This window comes from Camelina sativa, chromosome 5 (genome assembly GCF_000633955.1).
Source record: "Camelina sativa cultivar DH55 chromosome 5, Cs, whole genome shotgun sequence".
NCBI lineage: Eukaryota > Viridiplantae > Streptophyta > Magnoliopsida > Brassicales > Brassicaceae > Camelina > Camelina sativa.
In genome coordinates this window covers 31414480-31437348 of record NC_025689.1, presented here as the reverse complement: position 1 = coordinate 31437348, position 22869 = coordinate 31414480, and the positions used below count along the sequence as shown (strand labels likewise).

The following is a 22869-nucleotide window of genomic DNA, read 5'->3' as shown; positions in this document are numbered from 1 at the left end:
CAAATCTGGAAAGAAAAAATTATGAACATGGATCGAATTGATTCCCTTTAAGCAAATTCATTGGTATATAGTCATAATCAATCCCTAAAAATCAATCAAACAAGAATCCAAATTTCAGATCAAATAACAAAAACGAGAGCACACGAGCTTCTGTAAACGCGTCAAGGAACCTCCGCAATTGTCATCTCCGGTACCCAAGGTTGCATAAGTTGTGAAAGTCACAATTGGGGCCGAAGGTCTATACACAAAAACTCGATTTTATGAATTGGGTATTCAATTTTACGCTTGAAGGTTCAGTTTTAATACCAAATTGACCTCAATTTCACGAATTTGGATTAGGGGCTTAGGTTTTGAAATTAGAAATTTTGTTTGTTGCATATATATAATCAAAGGAAGAAGAAGAAGAAGTATTTGAGCTCTTTGATCGGAGTTCGTAGGTCAATCTCTACTCTTGGGTTTACACTGTTAGTGCCATTGATTCTGTTAAAGAGAAATGAAAGAAGAAGATGAGGAAGGGAGAAGAAGAAGACAGGAGAAGGAAGAAAAGATTTTTTTTTGTTTTATTTAATTTTTATTAAAAATTAGAAAAAGTTCAATGCTTTGCCGTTTTTTTGTTTTGAAAACAGGAAGATTTTGAATTGCCACGTCATCGATATAGAGAAGGGTTATATTGTGGGTAACTTTTGAGATGGTAGTATTAACCTGCATTAATTTGATTTGGAGGGTTTTCTTGCAAAAAAAATATTATTTGGAGGGTTTTTTTGCACAAAACCCATATTAAATTCCATACATTGTACGGTCACGAACACACGAACTGTACGGTGTTGTCGATTTTATAAGAAAACTAATCAATTAATTAAACGGTTCACCGAAGAACTAGTTGATCCAATAACTCAATAAGCGTGGTAAACCAAGAATTAGATAGAAGTAATATTTTCAGATTTAAAAATGATTAGCTAATAATAAAGTATTTTATGTTAGAATGCGTTGTAAACTATGAAATTATGCGTTTCTATGTTTATATCCCAATCATAATTCTTCTTCTCATAATAAGATAAAACATAGAATTTGAACATGGCCTCTATTTTATCAATTGTAAATAAATGAATTGGTTAGTGTATGTTGCTTGTCCCCTTTTTTAGGTTGTGCTTTAAGCCTTTACGCTCTATTAATAGATCGATCAAGCGTCGTCTGGTATATATAGTTAGACAAATTTTCTCTTTATAGATGTTCTTTGAGCAGAAGAAAATGAAAAAAGCATTATTTCTCCCAGGCTTAAAGGCTTGACCGGTTCTATAGGTGTTAAGAGCTTTGTATACTCTCCCGGCCGGTAAGACTCCATCATATGGCCTCTCCTTCGCTGGCTGGGGATATGGATGTATCGTTCACTCGACAAGGTCCCAAAAGAAATCTTCATTGTTGGTCCAAGCTTCCTCAAGATCTCCTGCAATCGATTTTTGAACGTCTTTGCTTTGCCGATTTTGAACATGCTAAATGTGTTTGTTCATCTTGGCAATCCGCTTCTAGACAATCTAAACCAAACAATGAAATCCCTTGGATGATTCTATTTCCCAAGCACAAAAATTATTGTTATTTGTTAAATCCTGAAGAAAAGGACAAGGTTTACAAAACTCAAGATCTCGGCAGCGACTTTGTAAAGAGTTTTTGTGTGGCGAGTTATAGAAGCTGGCTTTTAATGAAACCTCGATATGAATACATTGACGACCCTCAATATAATCTTTACATTTTAGATCTTTTAACCCGCGAGAGGATCAATCTACCGACTTTCGAATTGGAAACCAGACTCGCTTCTCCGATATTATGGATAGACGAGAAAACCAACTATTACCTAGTTATTGGAATGGTTGATGAAAAAAATGCAATTTCTTTCAAGAGAGAAGACAAGTCGTGGAAACAAATTCCTCTTACGTTAGATATAGCGGAGTGTTTTGACATGGTTTACAATGATCACAAGCTTTATTGTCTCAACTATTATAAACTCAAGATTTTTGATTTTTCTGGAGAAAATCCAGTTCAAGTTTTCAAAATTAGCGTACGTGAATGCATACTAATATCTTCCAGTTTTGGCATGAGACTTCCTGGAATTCCATGGGAGGTCCAGAGAGGTTACTCTACGGATCGTATAGTAGTCACTGTAGGTGGAGATGTTTTAATTATTAAGGGCCGACGTCCAAGATTGTGCCGAATATGGAACTTTGAAATCTACAAGATGGGTTCGTCCAAGGGGGACAAGTGGAAGGAAATTTTTTTTTTTTGGGAGACGAAGCAATTCTTTTTGATTTGGGTATCACAGTGCGCACCAAAGACATTAAAGGAATCAAGAGAAATTCGATTTACTTCAACGGCAATGACCTTGATGGTATATATGACAAAAACAATGTTTTCATATTCAGTCTCGATACAAAGAAGGTTGAACAAACACACTACTTTGTTTGTTTGTCCATTTTATGCAATGACGCGAGATGGTTTCTTACCAAGTTTCAAACGATAATGATTGAGCCTATATTTTGTATTTGTTATATAATAATATAAATGTATTTTTTGCATATTATGACTACATTTGGTAATAGTTTCAATATTGATGCCTTTGAGCATGTAAAGCTTTTGATTTTAATTTCAATTATATATATACTAGAGGTTATTCCGTGCTACGCACAAATTTTTTTTACTTTTATTTACAATCAAATCCCATATATTAAATTATTGAAAAAGATTCTTTCTCTCTTCAAAATAGAGTTACCCACAAGTTTAAGTAAGAAAAATAAAAACCTCCTGTTCTTGTAAATTTCACTTGGTGCATATATTATCTTTAAGAGATATGTCTAATACTAAATTCAACAAATCAGTTTCTAAAAACCTAAAAACATTCAATTCTGATGAAAAGATCGGCTAATTGTCGATATTTGACATCATCATCACAAGGAGATTTGAACAATCCATAGCATAAATAATAATTTATCCATATCCAACCCCAACCGACACTCTATTACTAAAAACAAACCTTGATGTATAATTTAATTTGTTAGTCTTGTTTAATTTATTAAATAACAAAATGTATAAAAGATTAAAATATCTCCCTGTTTTACAATTAGAATGTGTTGTTTTGGGATGCTACCAATTTGTAATACATATACGGTGCAATTTGAAATTTGTACTGTCTTTTTTTTATGTGGCTTGTATTTGTCTTTGCTTTGCAGATGAAATGACAAATGATTTTATTCCTTTTTCCTGCTGGTTTCTCCCAACATCAGAAGTTTTTTTACTTTTGTTGTTGTATTTCCTGTCAACAATAGACCAATAATGTTAAAACCCCAATCAATGCCTTTATCCCTTGCAAATCTTGGAGAGACTTCAACCTCAGTTTTAAGCTTTGGTTTACATCATCAGTAATTATCTGTTAAATAACAAAAGAAAAAATGTAAAATTGAAAATGTTAAAATTCAAGCGTAAATGGTTTATGATTCCTTGTTAACATTTTTTCCACATGTGTGTCTCAAGTTCTAAGGGTAAGTGGTGTTGATCGTCTTTGATAGATGTGCAGACTGACAGTGAACCTCTTGTACATAGAGCCGTGAAATTGTATGTAGACTCTTTGACATTGGAATAGAATGTCCTCCCTATTAAGTCTTTGATGAGCTAAGCCACCTCGTCGTCCAATTGATCTAAGTTGGCCTAAGAATAAAAAAGTGACTTGGGTTGGCAATTTAGTTTGAATAGTACCTTCAAATAGTTAGTGCACAAAATAAAATTAAAAAACATATGAAAATAACTATGAAACAACGGATTGCCACACTCCGGACTCATTGAAAACAACACACCGGAGTATTCCCACAGTTTTGGATGGAGAGAAAGTATGACGTGTCAAGGTCAAACCAGAGTTTTTAATTTTCAAATTAAAGTTAGTGCATGAAATGTAGTGCCACCTATTGCGCAAAACACAACTTCAACCACTTTGGCTTTACACCAAAACCAAATGTTCCTTAAAAATATCAAAACGATGTTTTAAGTAATAGTAGTAAAAATAAAATATAAATTGGTCATATTACATGGCCTCCATCCTTGTTGTTTGACTTAAGTCTCTATTTGTTCAATCATGTACAAATCTTTTGGGTCTTAATAAATTTTGCCAACTAAAATTGACGGGACATTACTTTCCTTGAATAGTTACTGGGGAAAATATTAAAGACTATAAGATTGTTGTTCATTTTAAAAAATTATTATACGAATATTGGAAAAACTGATGTGAAAAGTAAGACAAAAACTGATTTAATTGGAAGCAATATATATTACATGTTGGAGAATGGGGAAAAAACATTTATACAGAATTAACCAGATGTATATGAAATAAAATATCTTTTGCGGAATTATTGGAGTTCAAAAAACATTGGGTTGACGATGTTGCATTCAAATATAAATAGTCTGCCCAGAGTGTAAGAAGTTTGGCATGTGTTACAATGACAAGTTTTTCCCCAAAGAGAGACACTGCTTTCCCCGAATCAACAGATCTTCGAACTTAGATAGATGAGTTGCATGTCTGAAAGCAAGTAAAAAATTAGTTAGAGAGGAAGTTTTTAATATACAGTAGGTGAGATAGGTGTGGTGTAGATTAGGTGGTTGATTTACATTTTCGTCTAGAAAGAGACATTTAAAGCTGAGTAAGAGATTGTTTCTTCTAACGTATGGAGCTTTCGAAAAACAATCCTATTTTTACTGGTAGTCATCATTAGAGAGTAACTCTAGAGTAGAGTAGAGAGCAATTTTCTTAGGTTGTAACATTTTTAAAAGCGTAGTTAGTGTGTGGAGTGAGGGTGTTGATTCCCAGTTGATTAATGGAGAGAGATTATAATAATAAGAAAAGTAATCAGAAATTAAATTCTATTGGATTATAATTTTATGGAAAATAGATTACTAATATTTAATTGGAAATAAATAAGAAAGCAATTATGAAATGACTTAATTTACTTTGATGGCAAGACGTTACGTTTTCAAAAGCAGAATGCAAAACTAAAACTAAATTTGAGCTTCAATTTAAATACCGTATGGGAGGAATAAAAACAAAGGGGCTGCATGTTCAGATCCCGTTTGTTTGTTTGTTAAGGCAAATTTTTTAATTACCAAGGGATTAAGTTGACAATTGTGACCATATTTAATTAGCAATGGACAAGTGTCAACTATATAAAGCGCCAGATGTCATCGCCTCAAACAAAGTTTAGAAGAAACTTTTTCTTATATGAGAAAGTTAAATGATCCAACAGATGGGAAGTTTCTGTCGAAGTTAAATGATCCACGCATGGTGTTTATATAATAAGACAAGGTTTTCTCTAACTTTTACTAACAACATAACACCTGGCTAACTATATATCTGACACGTGTACTAATATGTTTAACAAAACCATTCATTCTCGCCCAAAACCAGAAATAAAAAATCAAGCCCAACTAACCATACATTGGACTACTCTCCTTCTACAATTTTGTCCATCGTACCAACACCTGTAACCTCAGATTAACCTTCGCCGTGGCTAAGCAACTCTCCATCAGTCATAAAGATTCTGGCCGCCGCAGACGAAGGGACCGTCAATGTTTACCTCTCTAAGAGGGTTGTGTTTATCTCTCTAACAGGTTCGTCTCTAAATCCAATAGGGTGTTCTCATTGTTTAGGGTTCATTCGCAGTAATCTCTAATTCAGCATCATCTCAGTCTTCCCCTTATGGTTTTCAATAAAATTCTCTTAAACTTTGGTTTCTTTCGGAAAAAACTCCAGTGGAGACCATATAATTCAATTCCATTAGAGACCCACCCCCTATTTCAATCGTATCTAACATTAATTTGAATCAAGTTTCTGCAATCTATTTCAATAATTGTCTTAAGTTACGTACCATACATATTTTCCAATTTCAAATTAAAAAAATAGCTATGATCCTTCCCATAAATTAGAATAATATGACGCATTACTACCATTGTATTATTTGTATTAATTATTTCAATCTTGATTGAGTTGTCAGAATCCCATTAAAAGAAAATCAGTCGTTCCCCTCTTATGTTCTCCGTTTGATAACGTAATAAAAAAATTCAATCTTTAAAGAGTTATCAGAATCCCATTAAAAGAAATTCCAATTTCAAATTAAGAAAATAGCTATGATCCTGCCCATAAATTAGAATAATATGAAGCATTACTACCATTGTATTATTTGTATTAATTATTTCAATCTTGATTGAGTTACCATTGTATTGATTAATTATTCCCATTAAAAGAAAATCTAGATATTAGGATATTAAAAAAAAACGGGTCGGAAAACAAACCAAACAAACTCCAATTTAATATAAATATCATATCAATTATAACCAATTAAAACCATCAAACTAACATGCTTCTAAACCAGGTTCCAACATAAATAATATAATCAAACACAATGAGATCATCCTCCTCCTTATCGCCATGATTCCACGCTACATATTATCTGCACCACAAACACAATGAGATGCGTGAGTATTACCAGAAATACCCAGTGAGGCGATCCTCCCATCTACGAGCTATACACACAAGCAAATCAAGAGTTCAACCACAAATAAAACATAACAAACCAGTCATTATAATAAAACACCCAAGAACATATTCACCACACCTACACGGCTACACATTATCACACACAACAAGTTATACAACTCAATCGCTCAAATAAGCCCATGGTCACGTACTCACCTTATCAAGGTGATTCAAACAACAAATACAACCAGGAAATACTGTCATCGTATCAGAAACAATCCAGAAACGTCATACAACAAGTCACACAACCAAAAGCAACCTTGAAGCAAACTGGATAGAAACATCAGAAAAGAACAGTCACAAAGATGAAACCCTAAAATAAAAACCAGCTGTTAACTATCAAATCCCTCTAGTGAAAAGCTAGCCCTAGACGTCACAAAGCTTCCCACAAAATCTCGTGCCGATCAAAAATCACACAAGACCACAATCTCAGTTACAATCTCTGATGGTCCAAACTCGCGTCTGAGAAAACGTGTCTCACGAAACTGCCAATAAATCATCGAGTTTAAATCTAAATCTACTTATGTAAAAAGGAGAATGACGATACAATACTTGGGAATAACTCTACCAATTTTCGTTACCTTTGACAACGATTTGATATGTCAAAACTGTTTCCTCCCAAACCTTAACAATTCTGCTTCTTCTCCTTCTCTCTAAGATAAAGCTTTGTTGATCTCTTTCTCCTTTTCCTTTACACCAAATCGACCAAGGTTCTCTCTCTTTCTCTGAGACTCCAGTGTCAACAATCTACAGAAAGGAGAAGGAGACATCACTTTTAGAAAGACTACTAGGGCTTTTGGTTTAATTAAACTGAAATAAATTAAAATCCACTCATTTGGTTTAATCAACACAACCCAAATTATAATCGCGGAACACGGATGTTACAATAGTTTAAAGAAATAGAAGAAAAAAATCTTTACCAATTGATTGAGAAAAAAAATACAACTAACTTAACAGCAGAAAAACAAATTAAAAATTTTGTGATGACATTTTGTCTCTGTAGCTTTTTTTTTTTGGTGAATATAGTTTTTGGGTTTCTTCTTCTTCTTGGTTTTTGCGCAAAGCAAATGGTCATCTCCCTTTATATATACAAAGAATAAAGTCTGTTATCGAATTATGGTTTGGTTGCTTTGTTTTTAGCTGTAGTGAATGCTCGATTTCCTCCTGATTATGATTGCACAGTAGATACGGTCCTTTCAGTTGTTCGACAGATTGGATACCCAGAGGAACTTGTGAAGAGTTGGCAAGGGAATGATCCTTGTGAATTGTTCGGGATCAACTGTCAGAATGGTGTCATCACTAGTATCACCGTCATCTCGTTGAACATGACCAGTTTATCTTCCCACAATAGTTTTTTTGTTTATGTTTTGCTTGTAATTAGCTTTCTTTTTGCTTATGTTTTGCTCATATTTTATCTATTTTTTGCTTTGAAACATAATGATACTTATGTTTTGCAAAAAAAATTTATAAAGAATAACTCTCTTTATTATGTTTAGAGAACAACTCAAAACTAAACACCAAAGCTCTTACCTATGATCACAACGATCAATAAAAATATTTCTTGTTGTAGCACACTTTTGCTATTCCTATTTACAATAAACATTTTCTTTTTAGCCTATCATATCCATAACCAACTTTTAAGAATGTCTTGAGCTACAAACTATTGGAGGAAGCTGGGGTTGCTTGCTCATGCAAAGGTCAGCGAGCTCAACGAAGAGACCCACAACGTCATTGATGAGGTAGCCAAACTGGAATTCACTGTTGCGCTAGGGAACTCGCACAGAGACCAGACATGAGTTATATTGTCTTTGCAGTGACTTCACTCATAGTACATTGGACACCTAGTGAGATTGAAGAGGACAGAGATAGGACGATACAATTTCAGAGATCATAAAGGAATGGAAGGAGCGTGAGGTCAAGGGAACCAGCAGCAGCATCTGCTCCTGATAGTATCTCACTCAATTTCACTCAATATCTGTTCAGTCTTTGGTTTTGAGGGAGGTAGATTTCTCATATCCTAGTGTCAAGCTTTGTTATGTCTCAGTTCTTGCTTTTGATTTTTACTTGTGATCTACTCCAATTTTTACATTTTTATTGTTTGTTATATGTTATGGGTCTCTAGATTAGATTTAGATAGTTTCAAGTATCTATATTAGGTCTTCAATTGTGGTCAAAGTTTCGTCCTGATCTTTGTTTCAAATGTATTTGTATTGACTAATTCATACAAATAGAGCTGATTGTCATAATAGTCTTCTTTACATTTGTTTCATTTGTTATTCTTTGTGCCATGCAGCAAACGAAGCTTTAGAAACCAATTTGATGTGAAGTCTTCAGAGTAAAGAGATTGAGTGTGATGAGAGGCTCAAAAGTAAATCATTAGAAGAGAGGAGCAGTGGTCTAAGTGTGCACATCAACATGCCAAGTTTTGTTAAAGAGATGCACTTCACTTGATGAGAATGTTACTCTACTCGCGTGTTGGATATGGGTTTCACCCCACCTTAACAGGCCTCCACTCCACCCATCTAGCACATGATCAACAGAGCTTTTAGAAGGGTTGACCGACCTAATAAAACAAGTTGGGCCGACAACATACCTAGAAGGCCCGTTAAGATGCTCGGTCTATTTAAACCAAAGCCCAAGCACGGACAACCGCCACAGTAAAGCGGTACCACATCGATCTCATGACAAGGAGATGGTACATCCCATCAACTATAAATAGAGGAGGGCCTTGAGCAAACAAAGACACAAGTTAACTGGAGTAGGAGTCAGGAGATTATCCGATTCTAATTCTAAGTGCTTAAGTTGTATTATTGAGTATACAGTTTTGTAACTAGACGACCGACTCTTAGTGACATTACTGTAATCTTGCCGATCCTTGAAAAACTCAATAAAAAGTCCTTTGTTTTGTCCCATTTGTTACTTATTCTATTATCGTCGACCTCTCGATCAACATCACACGTTTATCATCACCATCATCAAGCCAGAACAGAAACAAAAGATGGCAACCGGAAGATGTCGACGTTAAGAATTTTCTTAAACCCTTGAGGGGTTTTGCTTAAACTCTTATTTGGGGATTTTTTTTTAGTGTTTGATTGTTATCGCGAAAGAGAGAGAGAGAGATTGCAACTCTTATTATGGCTCTCTCTCTCTCTTGCTGATTTGAAAGAGAGGATGGTGATGGAATACGAGAGTTTCGATCAATTGAGAGTTTTGTTGATTTGATTTTTGCCTTACTTCACTCCTATTGAAGAAGATGCTTTTATTGTTCTTCGCACTAAAAATTATGTATCCAATTAAAAATGAGGTTTATTTATTTTCGTAACTTAATTTGTACAAATTACATTTTACCAACGAAAAGGTTTTTTTTTTCTTTTGGCATAGAAGGTTATTTTTCTTTTCAAATTATTTTACTTGATGATTCATGTAACCAATAACCATATATGGTTTTTCTAAAATACTTCCCATTCATTTACATGATAAATATGAGGATTATTTATAATATAACTTTGGGGGACTCTGACTCTCACATCAAACACTTGACTTCAAAGGAAAAATGGTCTGGCTTCCCATCTGTTGTGTATTTATTATTTTTTTATAATAAATAAAAAAAATAAGAGTCTCAAAATAGTAGTCTTCCAATGGAGATGCCCTAATAGTACTAAACAATAGAAACCAAAATAATTAAGGATTTAGTAGAGGAAGATAAAAGAAATGAACAATTATCTAAATCTAAATTTAAAGGATTAAAAAAATTAATAGAAAGAACACGTGTCGCAAAAATAGAGCGCCATATGTCGCACTGATAGACAATGTTAAAAAAACCTTGTCATATTACAGAAGATATATAATTAGAGCGCCATATATATATAACTTATATAATATGAGAAGGTTTTTCTAACTTTTACTCATATTGCGACATTTGGCGCTCTCTTTTAGTGACACCTGTTATTTTTATTTTATTTTTTTAAAACAAATTTATATCATTTTCAATTCTAAATGATCATATGTCTAAGTTCTCTTCTTACTGTTGGTACAATTGACATATATTTTTAAATCCACTTTTATATCTTAAGTTCTTTTGTCAAACAAAATCAAATTATTTTTATAATAAAATCTCATATTATATATGATACAAAATGTAATATTCTATTACATTTACTAATAAATAACTGATATTTGATACATCTACTTTACATTTTTTTTTTTACATTTTATTTAATTTGTCTTTATCCTTTAAAGTGAAAAAAACACACACTATTTTATAATTAAAGAAAATATCATAATAAAAACCATATCTTGGATGAGAAATGAAATAGTTTGAATACATGATTATGATTAAGCCTTTATGTAATTTTTTAAACCTTAATTTTTACACGTTTTAAAATCATATAATATTTTCTTTCATTAATTGAGTAGGCAATAAAGTTAGTCAGTTCCACACTACCACTAAAATCCTATTAAATTATGATAAATTAGACAACAATAACTTTTCCTTTCATATCAATACACATATCAACATAAAATCTATCTTATCAAGAGCATTTCAGAATTGTTGTCATGTTTAAATCATATATATATATAAGAAGATTTTCATATATGTTGACTTTCTTGATTTTTTATCTATTTATTTCATTAGAAAATTGTAAGTGACATATTTAAAATAGTATTAATTAGATCATTAAGTTTGATTACTTCTTATATGGAAAATATATTAAAATTTTATATTTAATATCATGTGGTGGGTTACAAATTGCTTTTACAATGCATTAAAGAGAGTTATAATTTCAATAACCATGAATTGAAATGTCTTTAGTCTAATGAAAAGATTTCCTTTGCAAATATTTATGTTACAAAAGTTATGACACCAAATTCTATAATTCCCAAATTTGTAACTGTTAATAAAATATTTTGAACCTAAGAGTAACATCTATCTAACATTCAAATAGAGTACGTATATATAGTCATAGGTAGACATTTACTTAAATAATGGACTCAAAATTACTCTCAAATTCTAGACCTGTTATAACATATATCATCAACGCTGCAAAAAAGATCATCATGTTTCTTGATTATGATGGTACCCTTCTCCAATCCTCGATGATCCAAACAGAGGTTTGATGTCTAGCAAAGGGTCCTTATATTAACCAAAATATATATACTCTTTCTCTCCATAATCAAGATATATTTCATGTGTTCTGTGTTTCACAGATGAGAAGAAGAGTGAAAAACATGACCAAGTATTTTCCAACTTTTATAGTTACGTAGATGCATTTTATTTTTGGTAGAATAGTTACATAGATGCATTGACAAGGTACATTTTGTAAAATAACTTTGTTTCCCATTTTCTTAACCAAATTTGTTAACGATCAAATTATAATGTCACATGTTATTTATTATTTTTATTTTTGTAGATTTATAGCTTAGTGAAGCTAGCGGAACTGTATTATATAGAAGCCATCATCGAATGGAATCAATGGATATTAAAGGCTCAGCTAAAGTCTTCTCAAGATACAAAGGTAGATTCTTAAAAAAATGATTAACTAAATTTTAATCTGAATTCCTTTATTTACTTTTTAATCAAAATTTATTCTTGGTTTTTATATATGTAGACATTAGCTAAACGTCTTTATTTTAGGTTTATGTGTTTGTTTTAACTCTTATCGAAAAAGGATCCAAGCCAGTTTCGGAGGACAAGCAGACTAAATAACCTTAGACCACAAATTTATATTATGTTTTAAGGCCATCAAATAATATGTATATTATAATAGTTACAATATATTTTCCTCACTAAAATCTACTCCACCCATTCCTTATTGATCCATTTTCTAGAGAAAAACAAATATTGCACAAAAAACAATTTTTAGGTTTTCTATATTTTTTTAATAAGTAACTAATGACAAATTATAAACTTCAATAAAAAAGAACTGAATATTCTTGGCTGAAATTCGTTAATCACAAAAAAATAATGCAAGTAAAGCCAGTGTTTAATATGTTTGAAAATCCTAAAATATGGATTACTCAGGAACAGAGGGAGTATTGTCTAATATAACCATTTAATACAGTCCCAGATAATTTTAAAAAATTTCAATGATAGGAAGTGATTTTAGTCAAGTGGTTACAGCACCACCTCTGCGACCGATCCCACCGGAATTTGATTCTACTAAATCGCGTTATCTCGCTTAGTAGGGACTGGCTATGAATTAGGCCTTGTCGATTATATGTTGACAAAAAAAAAGTCAATGATAAATGGAAAGAAGGCCGGAATATGATTTGTGCCAAATAAGATTTGTGGCAACATTTTCATTTTGTTGGATGAAAGGGATTTTGTTTCATATTACAATATTGGCGAGGCTGGATTGTGGTGAATCATTACCCATGAAGATGGGGGCATATCAAAGACACTTCAAACGTTTGGACCAAGCAAAATGAAAGTTAATTATACAGAGGTAAAGTGAGTCGTAAAAAAGCAAGCAATGGAAAAACGGTATATCAATACTCCATAGTATAAAATTTATGAAAGTTAAATATTTTATTTATGAAATCATTCACAAAATATAAAAAGCTGAGGAAAGTTAATTCGAGAGTGATGGAGAGATAATGTTTAGTATTTGGAGTTTAAGGTTTAGAATTTAGTTACTTTGTATATATATAAGGATATTATTGAAAATGGATTACAAGATAAGGTATTTCTTTTAAAATTATTTGTTGTTAAGTATATTTTTAGATGATGAAAGTAAAATTATAATTAACATATAGAACAACATTAAATTATCTATCAAAGTAATTATATAGTAAGGTCTTATAATTTTCTTTTTAGACTACTTATCAGTTTTCTCCATAAAAAAAAAAACAAAAGTGTAAATAAATTTAATTAATCGTAATTACTTAACGGAAATACCAAATTAAATTGATTTTGCGGTAACTAAAACAATGGTCATATTATTATAGTAACATATTGTTTAAATATTTTCGACAATACTGTATACTTTAACTTTTTTCTCTATCTCAAAATGACTCTTTTGTGAAGCATCATATAACAAATATATATCAAAATATTGTAGTTAAACCATAATATTATAAAAATTAATTTCAATATATATAATAACAATTACATGTACATTTCATATACAATTAAATAGAAACTTCATTCTTTATTTCAAATTAATAATGCATATATAACCCACGCATCGCGTGGGCTACTTTCTAGTATATATATATATATATGCATTTTACTCTCTGTAGAAAATCTATAATTAACATTAAGAAAACTTGCCTCTCGGGATAGTTGTTGCTCGTACTCTGATAATTTAATAGACTCAATAAAACTACCCTCCTGCTTAGACAACGAGTGGAAAAAGTTAAACAGGTTGTTGCACAAATGGTTAGTAGACCTTGAAACAATGTATTGATTGATATAAGTAGACAGAGAGAGAGAGGATGCTAACTTCGAGTCATCGAGTGCATGTTCTTTACTTGAGAGATGCTTCCTGAAATCATCAAGGCTTTTGCGATCACAATCATCGCACAATTTGCAATAAAACATTGCGGTAGATTCTTCGCTTTTTTCACTGCACCTCTGAAGAAAGTGTGTTCTCGTCTCTGAAACTGTGTCTAAAGAAGAAAAAATAAAACGAACTAGAGCTCAGAAACAGGAATAATTAAATTAGGTTTGCTTTCAGCAAGTAAGTAACTGGAGGATGATGAGAGGACAAACAAACATACCTGCCAGTAAGCTGTCCCAGAGCCACTCTGCAGAGGTGACCAGGATTGACATTTTATAAGGCCTATATGAATAAGCCAGAAAAAGGTTGTATTTCGTCACTTGTTGAAGCAAGGCAAGAGGTTTTGAGAAGACAAGGTCCGTAGTATCGGATATGAGCATCATTGTACGTAGCCGGAGGAGGATTAAGGTCTTGCCACTTAAGCAAATCCGAAAACATGCGCGTGTATGTAACATCGAGAATGGTATGTGCAACATCGACTCCAGTGGAAGAGAGCCCACGCAGGAGGTGAGCAGGGGTTTGTGTTTGGTCGCCATAGGCAGTGATGGAGACAGGACCAGAGTAGCCTAGTTTCTTGAACGCCACTTCTAAACTCGGACGGACCCTGCGAGCATCATAACCCTCTGGAATAGGACAGTCGGTCATGTCCCACCACACGGCTATGTCTTCTGTTGCGTATTCAGGCTTCGCCGCAGCGTTCCCCGACATTTTCTAAACCCTAAACAAATCACAGCACGAAGTCCTCCTCGATCTGTTTCTTTTTTTTAATAAGTTTGATGTATATACACCAAACCAAACTTAGTGGGCCTAAATGAAGACTCTAGGTAATGAACTGTGTCTGTCACATTAACAACAACAACAACAACCCTAGGTATCTCGTCCAAGTCAAATTGAAAAATCTTGTAATGCACCATGGATAAAACCAGCAACAGCAAGCAATTCGTAAATCTTAATTCTCTCCCCTTCTCGATGTGATTAAAATTCATGATCACTCTCTGAAGTTTAAGACTGAAAGTGTTGGAAATTGATCCAATTGCTAGCAAGGTGAAGAAGCGAAGAGAATCGTGAAAGAAGAAGTCGATCAAATGTTGTTTGCTGTAGAAGAAAGAAGAAGAAGAATCGTGAAAGAGAAGAAAAAGGTCAGTGGGCAGAAGTGAACAAAGGCCCATTATACATTTGTGAAAATCCAACCGTCAAGTTTTCCACTATATAAATATACATCTACATTTTTTAACCAAAAACTCTATAAATCACAAGAGATTGTACAAAACTATATTTACATACTATTAAGGGTCGCTACATCTCCTACTTTCCCACCTTAATAGTCGCAGCGATCTCTCGAACCTTGTGAGATGAAGGAGACATGAACGTAGTTGGACTAGAACCTGTCTTTTTAGACCAAGTCTCTAGCTGTTGTAAAGTGGATAAGACATCAGACATCTCAGGTCTTAGCTTAGGTTCGGTGTTGAGACACCGTAATGCGATGTTGGCAGCTGCACAAGCACCTTTGTGAGGGTACTGTCCTCCAAGCTTTGTGTCCATTATTCTAAAGACTTTTCTTCTGTCAACCAAATAAGGTATTGCCCAATCCACCAGATTACGTTCTACTCCTACTTTAGATTTGTCTAGTGTGGGACGTCCCGAGAGTAGTTCGAGTAACACCACTCCAAAGCTATAGACATCACTCTTGGACGTTAACCTACCGGTTGCTATGTATTCCGGAGCTGCGTAGCCTTGTGTGCCTATCACTTGAGTTGTCACATGTGTTCTATCTCCTGTTGGTCCGGCTTTTGCTAATCCGAAATCAGATAGCTTTGCATTAAAATCCTGCATTTACAAGACCATTTCAAGATTTAAAGAAGCAATTAGTACATTAACAACTTGCATCCAAGATTTTAATAAATTAGAGTTTACTATTTCGTTTGCTTTTAACAACTTACATACGTACCACATCAAGTAGAATATTGGAGGCCTTGAAGTCTCGGTATATGACTTTAGCGTCGTGGAGGAAAGCTAGCCCTCTCGCTGCGCTAATCGCTACTTTTATCCTCGTCTTCCATGAAATTGGCTCTGCGCCTCCTACGCACACAAGCAAAACAACCAATAATGAGAACACTTTATAGTCAATATGGCATAAACTTGAATGTAACTGTAGCTCAACCCAAATCTTACTTCTAAAAAGATGATTCTCGAGGCTTCCTTTGGGCATGTACTCGTATACCAAAAGCCGTTTCTCTCCCTCTAAGCAATATCCAATTAGCTTTACAAGATTCATATGATGAAGTCTCCCAAGATAGTGAACCTCAGTCTAAAAAACCCACACCAACACCTTTATTATTTTATTTGACTTCAGTCTTGTTTGGTTGTATAGATTAAAGATGATGAACTTACCAACCACTCTTTATGTCCTTGAAACCCTTCTGATTTAAGTTTCTTGACTGCAACGACCATACCGGACCCTGGTTTCGAAGGTGACAACGAGCGTTCACCTATCCAACCCTTATAAACATAACCAAAACCACCTTCACCGATCATACTATTAGGCTTGAAGTTTCTAGTAGCGGTTTTGAGCTCGTTAAATGTAAAGGCCTTAAGCGTTGGAGATGGTAAAAGCTCTCCTTCACTTCTTGGTGTCAGATTTGACCATGATGAAGTAGTAGTGAAGCTATTGTTGCTGTAAGAAGGTATGCTTAGGCTTGAAAGACGAGATGAGTGATTCGGTTTAGGTGAAATTCTTGTTGACCCTGTTGTCAAATTTTGACATCAAAGTAAGTATATACTTGGGAATTAAATGAAAGAAAGCTTTAATGAATAAAAAGGTACTTATACATATCCCGGAACCATATAGACAAAGAGAATTAAAGTAATCTAGTATCAAAGATCCATATCTTTAATTTAAGTAGTGGGGTTTTGATTCTTACCTCCAAAAGTGCTTTCTCTGTTATCTACTCTTGCAGAAGAACCCAAGCAATTACCCATTAGACAGATCAAGAAAACTAAACCGAGGGTTTCTTGTCTAAGGAAGCAATGAAACAGATATTAATCTTTATGGATCTCAGAGGCAGAAGGAATGTGAAACAGAGAAAATTAGAAGAAGAAGAAGAAGAAGAAACAGAGGATTTTTAGTATTAGAAAAATAGAAAAGAGATAAAGACAAAAGCAAAGGGTTTGTTTTGTATTATGAATTTTATTTTTGTCTGTCGTTGTCGTCGGCGTTGGTCAACACCTAAAACGTGTGCACCGCCCATCACTACTTTGGTCTGTTGCACTTTCTAATTTTGCATTTTTCTTTCTTCCAAGTTATCTTTAAAGTTTAAATGTTAGTATAATACTCCCTGTGTTTCACACATACAGTGTCATTCTGGAGAAAATTTATTGTTTCACAAAGAATGTCATTTTGAATTACATATTACATATATATAATTCACGTTCTCCCAAATATGTAATTCAAATATTCTTTATCATTTAAAACGTCTACACTAAGAGAATAAAAAAAACATCATTTTTGTAATTTGTTAAATTTGATACTCTCTCTCTGTCTCATTTATAAGATGTTTTAGTTAAAATACACAAAATTTAAGAAACTATAAATATATTTTTATGTTTATATGACATAATATTATTTAATATTTATTTTATAAATTTTACCAATTAGATAAAAAAAACTACAGAATACAAATGGTCATAATATACTAAATAAACATAAATACTGCATTTAAATTTGAAAAAAAAAAACTTATAAAATGGAACAAAAAGAAAGAGCTAAAAAAATTATAATTTGGAACAGAGGGAACATTACATATGAAATCGTTTACCCATTTGAACTAAAACCTGACCATAAGCTTTTGATTAACGACGATATAAAATTCCATGATCACAATAATATAACTTACAATATATAGTTTTTACATTCATAGTTACCAAAAAAAAAAAGTATGTTAAGATATTAAATCTCGAGACCAGTGTAAATGTGAATCACTAATCGTGGTTGATCAGTTACGTATCCTTTGCACAATTTTTAGAAAATAATTAACTTTTAAATAGAGAATGAAGCGTGAAGTGGATATGATTCCAAAAAATTAAGAAAGGTGCAAAGAAGTTTATAATGAAAAAGGTCAATGAAGAGGGTTGGAGGAATTATTGCTTTTCCTCCAAATAAAAGGTTCCAATCTTTTGTTGGAAAAAAAAAAAAAAAGGTTCCAATCTTTTATCCTAAAATTGTATATCATGCTTATTGAGTTTTTCTAAGTCAAAACATCTTTTAAATCGATGACTATTCCTCTTGTTTTTTTGCAGCTCAAAAGCTCTTTGCAAAATTGAAAGGTATCACTTATCTTTCATATTGGGCTTTAAAAATGTCAGATCCAATAGTGCCTTATATATAAAAACCCATCATCGATTTTGAGCAAACATTTTTTTGATGAATATTGCGAGAATATGGCATTGTATAAGCATTTTCCTTTACTATTTTAAATTTATGCCAAAAAGTATTGTTTCTCATACTCAAGATTACATAATTGACATACTTGGAAAATGGAAAGATTCAATCACTCTACAAGCTGGAGATAATAATGAAAATTGCTTATACAACATACTATTCTCGCAATATTGGTTGTAATTCAGAACAAAATCTTTGTATCATTGTTGATTTTCATTAAGCTAAAGCAACAAGAACTGGTGTGAAAAGAAATGTGTACACTTAATGTTCAAACAAACTGTCTAACATGTATAACAATTTGTTTTCTAACTTTCTCGTGGTACAAAGAAGATCCATCCAACTGATCTGATATGGCTCGAAACAGAAAAGATATTCAAAGTTTTAAAATCGTTATCTCTAGTAACAAGTATAATATTTTGTGGCTTGTAAGCCTTTACAAACTACTTTCTTGTTTTAGGTTTGATTCACACATCAGCAATTTGGTCATTGATTGAATCTATTGGTTAAATCTGTCAGTCCTAAAACAAAACAAAAAATTAATATAACTTTCTTACTTATATATGTGTTTTAATTTTATTAATAAATTAATAGTACTTATTAGTTATTACTCATGTCCATACAGCTTTTTGGATATAAATCATCCGGAACCAAGCGTTCTCATGAACCCATCATCGATTTTGAGCAAAGATTTTGGTTCAAAATTTTTTATTTCTTTAATATTAATATACATTTATAAAAAATGGACAACAAATTTCAGTATTTTTTTTTGAAAAAATAATTATTATTAAAACATAAGTTTGATTCATAACAATATTTGCTATAAGAAATAAACTACTGTAAAAAAGAGATATGATGTTGACTATTAACAGGATGCAATTCTATTTGGACAAAATAAACCAAGAGGACCATTAATTTACTGAACGATGCAAAAGGTAAAAATATTTGACCAATTCACTTAGAACTAACAAAGAATTTATCCAAACGATCAAGGTCATACATCCTGCTTATATACATGTTTGAGTAGATCCAGTACAAAGTAGATCTAACAACCGAAACTTTATTCTAGAAAAAGGTTCATAACCATTCATTTTTTTAATATAAGAGCATGTTAAATGCGTAACAAACCTTCTTGATCAGAACACTAACGATTATTATCATGCATATATTCCGGAAATTTAGTTTTGCATTTATCCCTACAACAAATATTGATTAAGCGGAAATCGAGTCCCGCAACGTCTGAGTTTATAGTCTACCAATTTAAACAGAATCAAATCTTAAAAGCACTCTAGTTAATTGATGATAGTAATATACAAACACTTTGATATTCTTTTACTCGAGCTAATCAAGCCGGATCGAGGGTTCAAATGTCACATCAATGAAATTTACATATGTACGTGTTAAGTCACATACACATATACGTAGGCCACCACTAATTAATCTATATATTCACTAGACTCGACCTTGTTTTTGGCAACCGAATTTATGTTTTCTAATTTAGTGGTGGTCACTCAATAAGAAGTTCCCTCACGAAAGTCGGTCCCAAAGTCCAACTTGAGTTTTTGGTACTATAATATATATGTGTGTACATAAAATACCGTAATTCGACCGTTGACAAAATAAACGAAAAACATTGCAAAAAGTATAAATATATGTGGAAACGTGAAATGGCAACGAAAGATCGATTGCTAACACTTAAACAAAGTCCAAAACATCGAACCACTATCCTTCATGTCATTGCCAGTCACATGCATCCCATCTCTTTTTTCCCTTTATCACTATTTGTATATATTTTATTTACACTAATATAACACCTAAAGAGAAAAATAATATGTATACTTATGCGTTTATATGATATATATCATCTTTTTGTTTTGTTAAATATTATTTATATTATCTTGCTCAAAGTTTTGTATCTTTCGTTGGAACTTACAGCATATAACAATTCTAAACAATGTATGTACACTGTTTAGTGTCGTATTTTAGTCCACGTATCGAATGACGTCAAAATACTTTTATTTTAAAGAAAGTTCGAACATACAAATATAATACTCAATTTCATGAATACATCTCTCCAAAAGTGGTCATCTTTGAGGAAATTTAGCTATACCTAAACGTTCAGTCGTATACAACATATACCCATTCATATGTAGTTTTCTGATAAAATTTACAACAGCGTAAAAACAAAATGGTAAAACTGATAACAAATTATAAAAATTCATAGTTTTCATAGTTAACTTGTATGTAGCTTAAAGACAACATATTGTGATCTTATCTACTTTTAGTTGATATTCTTCTGAGCCATTTTTCCATTGGAAGTGAGTAGTTTAATAAGGGAATTGAAGCAGCAAGCACATGGCCACATAGCCAGCTCTTCTTTACGGGTGATTCTTTGTTTGGTTGTAGCTACACTATGATTATAAAACTAGTTGAACATACATGTTGGCATCTGATACACTGTCACCAAAAATGCCAAAGAAAATAAATAAACTACAATTTACAAAGAGATTTTATAATAGAAAATGAGGAATTAATATCCAGCAAAGCTGCAAAAGATTAGATTATGGAAATGCACATGATCCCATAAAGATTCTTCCATTAATTAATGCATAATGGCGCATTTTTACAAACTTGATCTCTCGCCCATCATCATTTTTTTTGTCAACACCATCCTGATCCTCTAGGGGTTTCAGATTCTGTCACATGCTTGCTTCTTCGGTATAAATTTTCATAACTTTTTAACCCTCCTCTAAACTACCAAGTTTACTATCATCCTTTTTCAACTCAATATCAATATATTAACTGTTAGTAAATTATCAAATTGTAGATGCTAACTTGAAATCGTGAAAAAAGGGTTACAGTTTCTCGCGTAGTCAATTTTAAACACCGACTAATCATTATAGCGACTTAAAATGTATTTATAGTATTATCGACATATTTTTTAAAGTTGATTTTCATTGGACGCTCAGGTTATCGCTGTCATCTGAATTAGTTTAATCTTGTAACCTTTTACGTAACATGTCAGAGATATTTTGTTTCAGTTTGATCATCGATTATAAGAAAACGTTGTGAACTCCTAAAATATATAACCACCAAAGATGATTGTACGAGTAAGTGTCCTGTCGATATAATTACGCTTCTGAGCAGATTTGATGGATTTGACCCTTGAATTGTGTCCACACACCATTCTTTGTCTATATGAAATCTTGATTAGATTTACAACTTGAATAGAAAACTTTGATAGATGATTAAAAAGTAAGATATTTGGAAAAGTGAAAACTTCAAAATGTTTTTACCCATATATGGCTAGCTAGTTTCCCACTTCCCACATCTTCATGATATGGGTTTATGGTAAACAGTTCTTTAAATTACATTAGTGTAAGTATATATATATGTGATGTTTAAGTATTGAAATCATGGGTGGACCTAGGTGGGAAGATACCGGGTCCTAGGAGTAATTGGTAAAATGTGGCCTATTGACCACTATAACCTATTATTCGATACTCATATTTCAGTGAATAATATATTTTTATAGTAATAGTAATGTTGTGACTCTTGTGATAAAAAAAAGTTTTGGACTAAGCATAATATATTAAATACAGTGGATCTGATTGGTAACGTATCCAAAGTTGTACAGGAAATATGTAAACTGAAACTGTAAACTATTACAACATAGTGCAAAGTTGTAAGAAAGAGTTGTATATAAAAGCTATACAGAAAAACTGAGAGTAAAATTTTTTAATAAAAGTTTTAGTAAAGTTTTTGTGATTGATAAAAATTCAAAGTTGTACAACTTATACCGTTTTAGTTTTGTTCACCAATCACACGAGTATAATGCAACAATTTATAACTAGAAATCAAACTCAAGAATGTTTTATCCCATGTATGCATGATTCTATGATATAGGATTTATCATAGAAACATATGCAAGTATGCAACATATGCACGCAAGGAAGTTCTTTCCTAGCTAATCGTACAAGTTATAAGTATATTACGTGGAACTAGTGATGAGAGTGAGCAACGCATATAAGTGTGGTTGAAGCATCCAAGTTTACAAAGGGTCCATTAACCAAAAAAGCAAAGCAAACCAAACACGGTTAGCTAAAAAGAAACTTGAACTTTATGAAAGAAGTGGGTGATTCTAGTGGGTCGCACCAACTCATTTCGTTTAAATTTTTCATTTAAATTTCTTATGGTCATATTAGAGACCGGAGATAGATCGTGCTGAACTTTGGGGCGTATAGCATCACAATTGCAATGTGGTTTTTAGTTATCACCAAATATCTGGATAAATTCATCTGTGTAATTAACCTTGAAGATGTTAAGTAAACTATGTTATTTATCTTGTTTAGGATTCCGTAGCTAGC

At 32.5% G+C, this 22869-nt stretch overlaps 2 protein-coding genes and 1 pseudogene across 2 annotated transcripts; 1 reads left to right on the top strand and 2 right to left on the bottom strand.

Moving 5' to 3' along the window:
* On the top strand, positions 1246 to 2553 carry LOC109132948 (annotated as a pseudogene).
* Positions 3305 to 15102, bottom strand: LOC109132947. Its single transcript, XM_019245424.1, has 4 exons — positions 14288 to 15102; positions 14011 to 14176; positions 13799 to 13898; positions 3305 to 3415 (listed from the first exon to the last, which is right to left on the bottom strand). The coding sequence occupies exons 1-4, from the start codon at positions 14601 to 14603 to the stop codon at positions 3305 to 3307; spliced, it is 693 nt and encodes a 230-aa protein (XP_019100969.1). The 5' UTR covers positions 14604 to 15102.
* Positions 15217 to 17193, bottom strand: LOC104788056 (protein kinase 2B, chloroplastic-like). Its single transcript, XM_010513733.1, has 5 exons — positions 16989 to 17193; positions 16459 to 16811; positions 16240 to 16375; positions 16016 to 16146; positions 15217 to 15894 (listed from the first exon to the last, which is right to left on the bottom strand). The coding sequence occupies exons 1-5, from the start codon at positions 17044 to 17046 to the stop codon at positions 15373 to 15375; spliced, it is 1200 nt and encodes a 399-aa protein (XP_010512035.1). The 5' UTR covers positions 17047 to 17193; the 3' UTR covers positions 15217 to 15372.

Excerpts from the sequence above, each read along its gene's own strand:
- LOC109132947 (XM_019245424.1), bottom strand. The coding sequence starts at position 14,603 with ATGGCGACCAAACACAAACCCCTGCTCACCTCCTGCGTGGGCTCTCTT. Across the intron at positions 13,899-14,010 it reads CATGCACTCGATGACTCGAA|GAGGGTAGTTTTATTGAGTC; the intron begins GTTAGCATCCTC and ends TTGTCTAAGCAG. Across the intron at positions 3,416-13,798 it reads TTATAGATTTTCTACAGAGA|ATAATTACTGATGATGTAAA; the intron begins GTAAAATGCATA and ends GTTATTTAACAG.
- LOC104788056 (XM_010513733.1), bottom strand. The coding sequence starts at position 17,046 with ATGGGTAATTGCTTGGGTTCTTCTGCAAGAGTAGATAACAGAGAAAGC. Across the intron at positions 16,812-16,988 it reads CAGAGAAAGCACTTTTGGAG|GGTCAACAAGAATTTCACCT; the intron begins GTAAGAATCAAA and ends ATTTGACAACAG. Across the intron at positions 16,376-16,458 it reads AAGGACATAAAGAGTGGTTG|ACTGAGGTTCACTATCTTGG; the intron begins GTAAGTTCATCA and ends TGGGTTTTTTAG.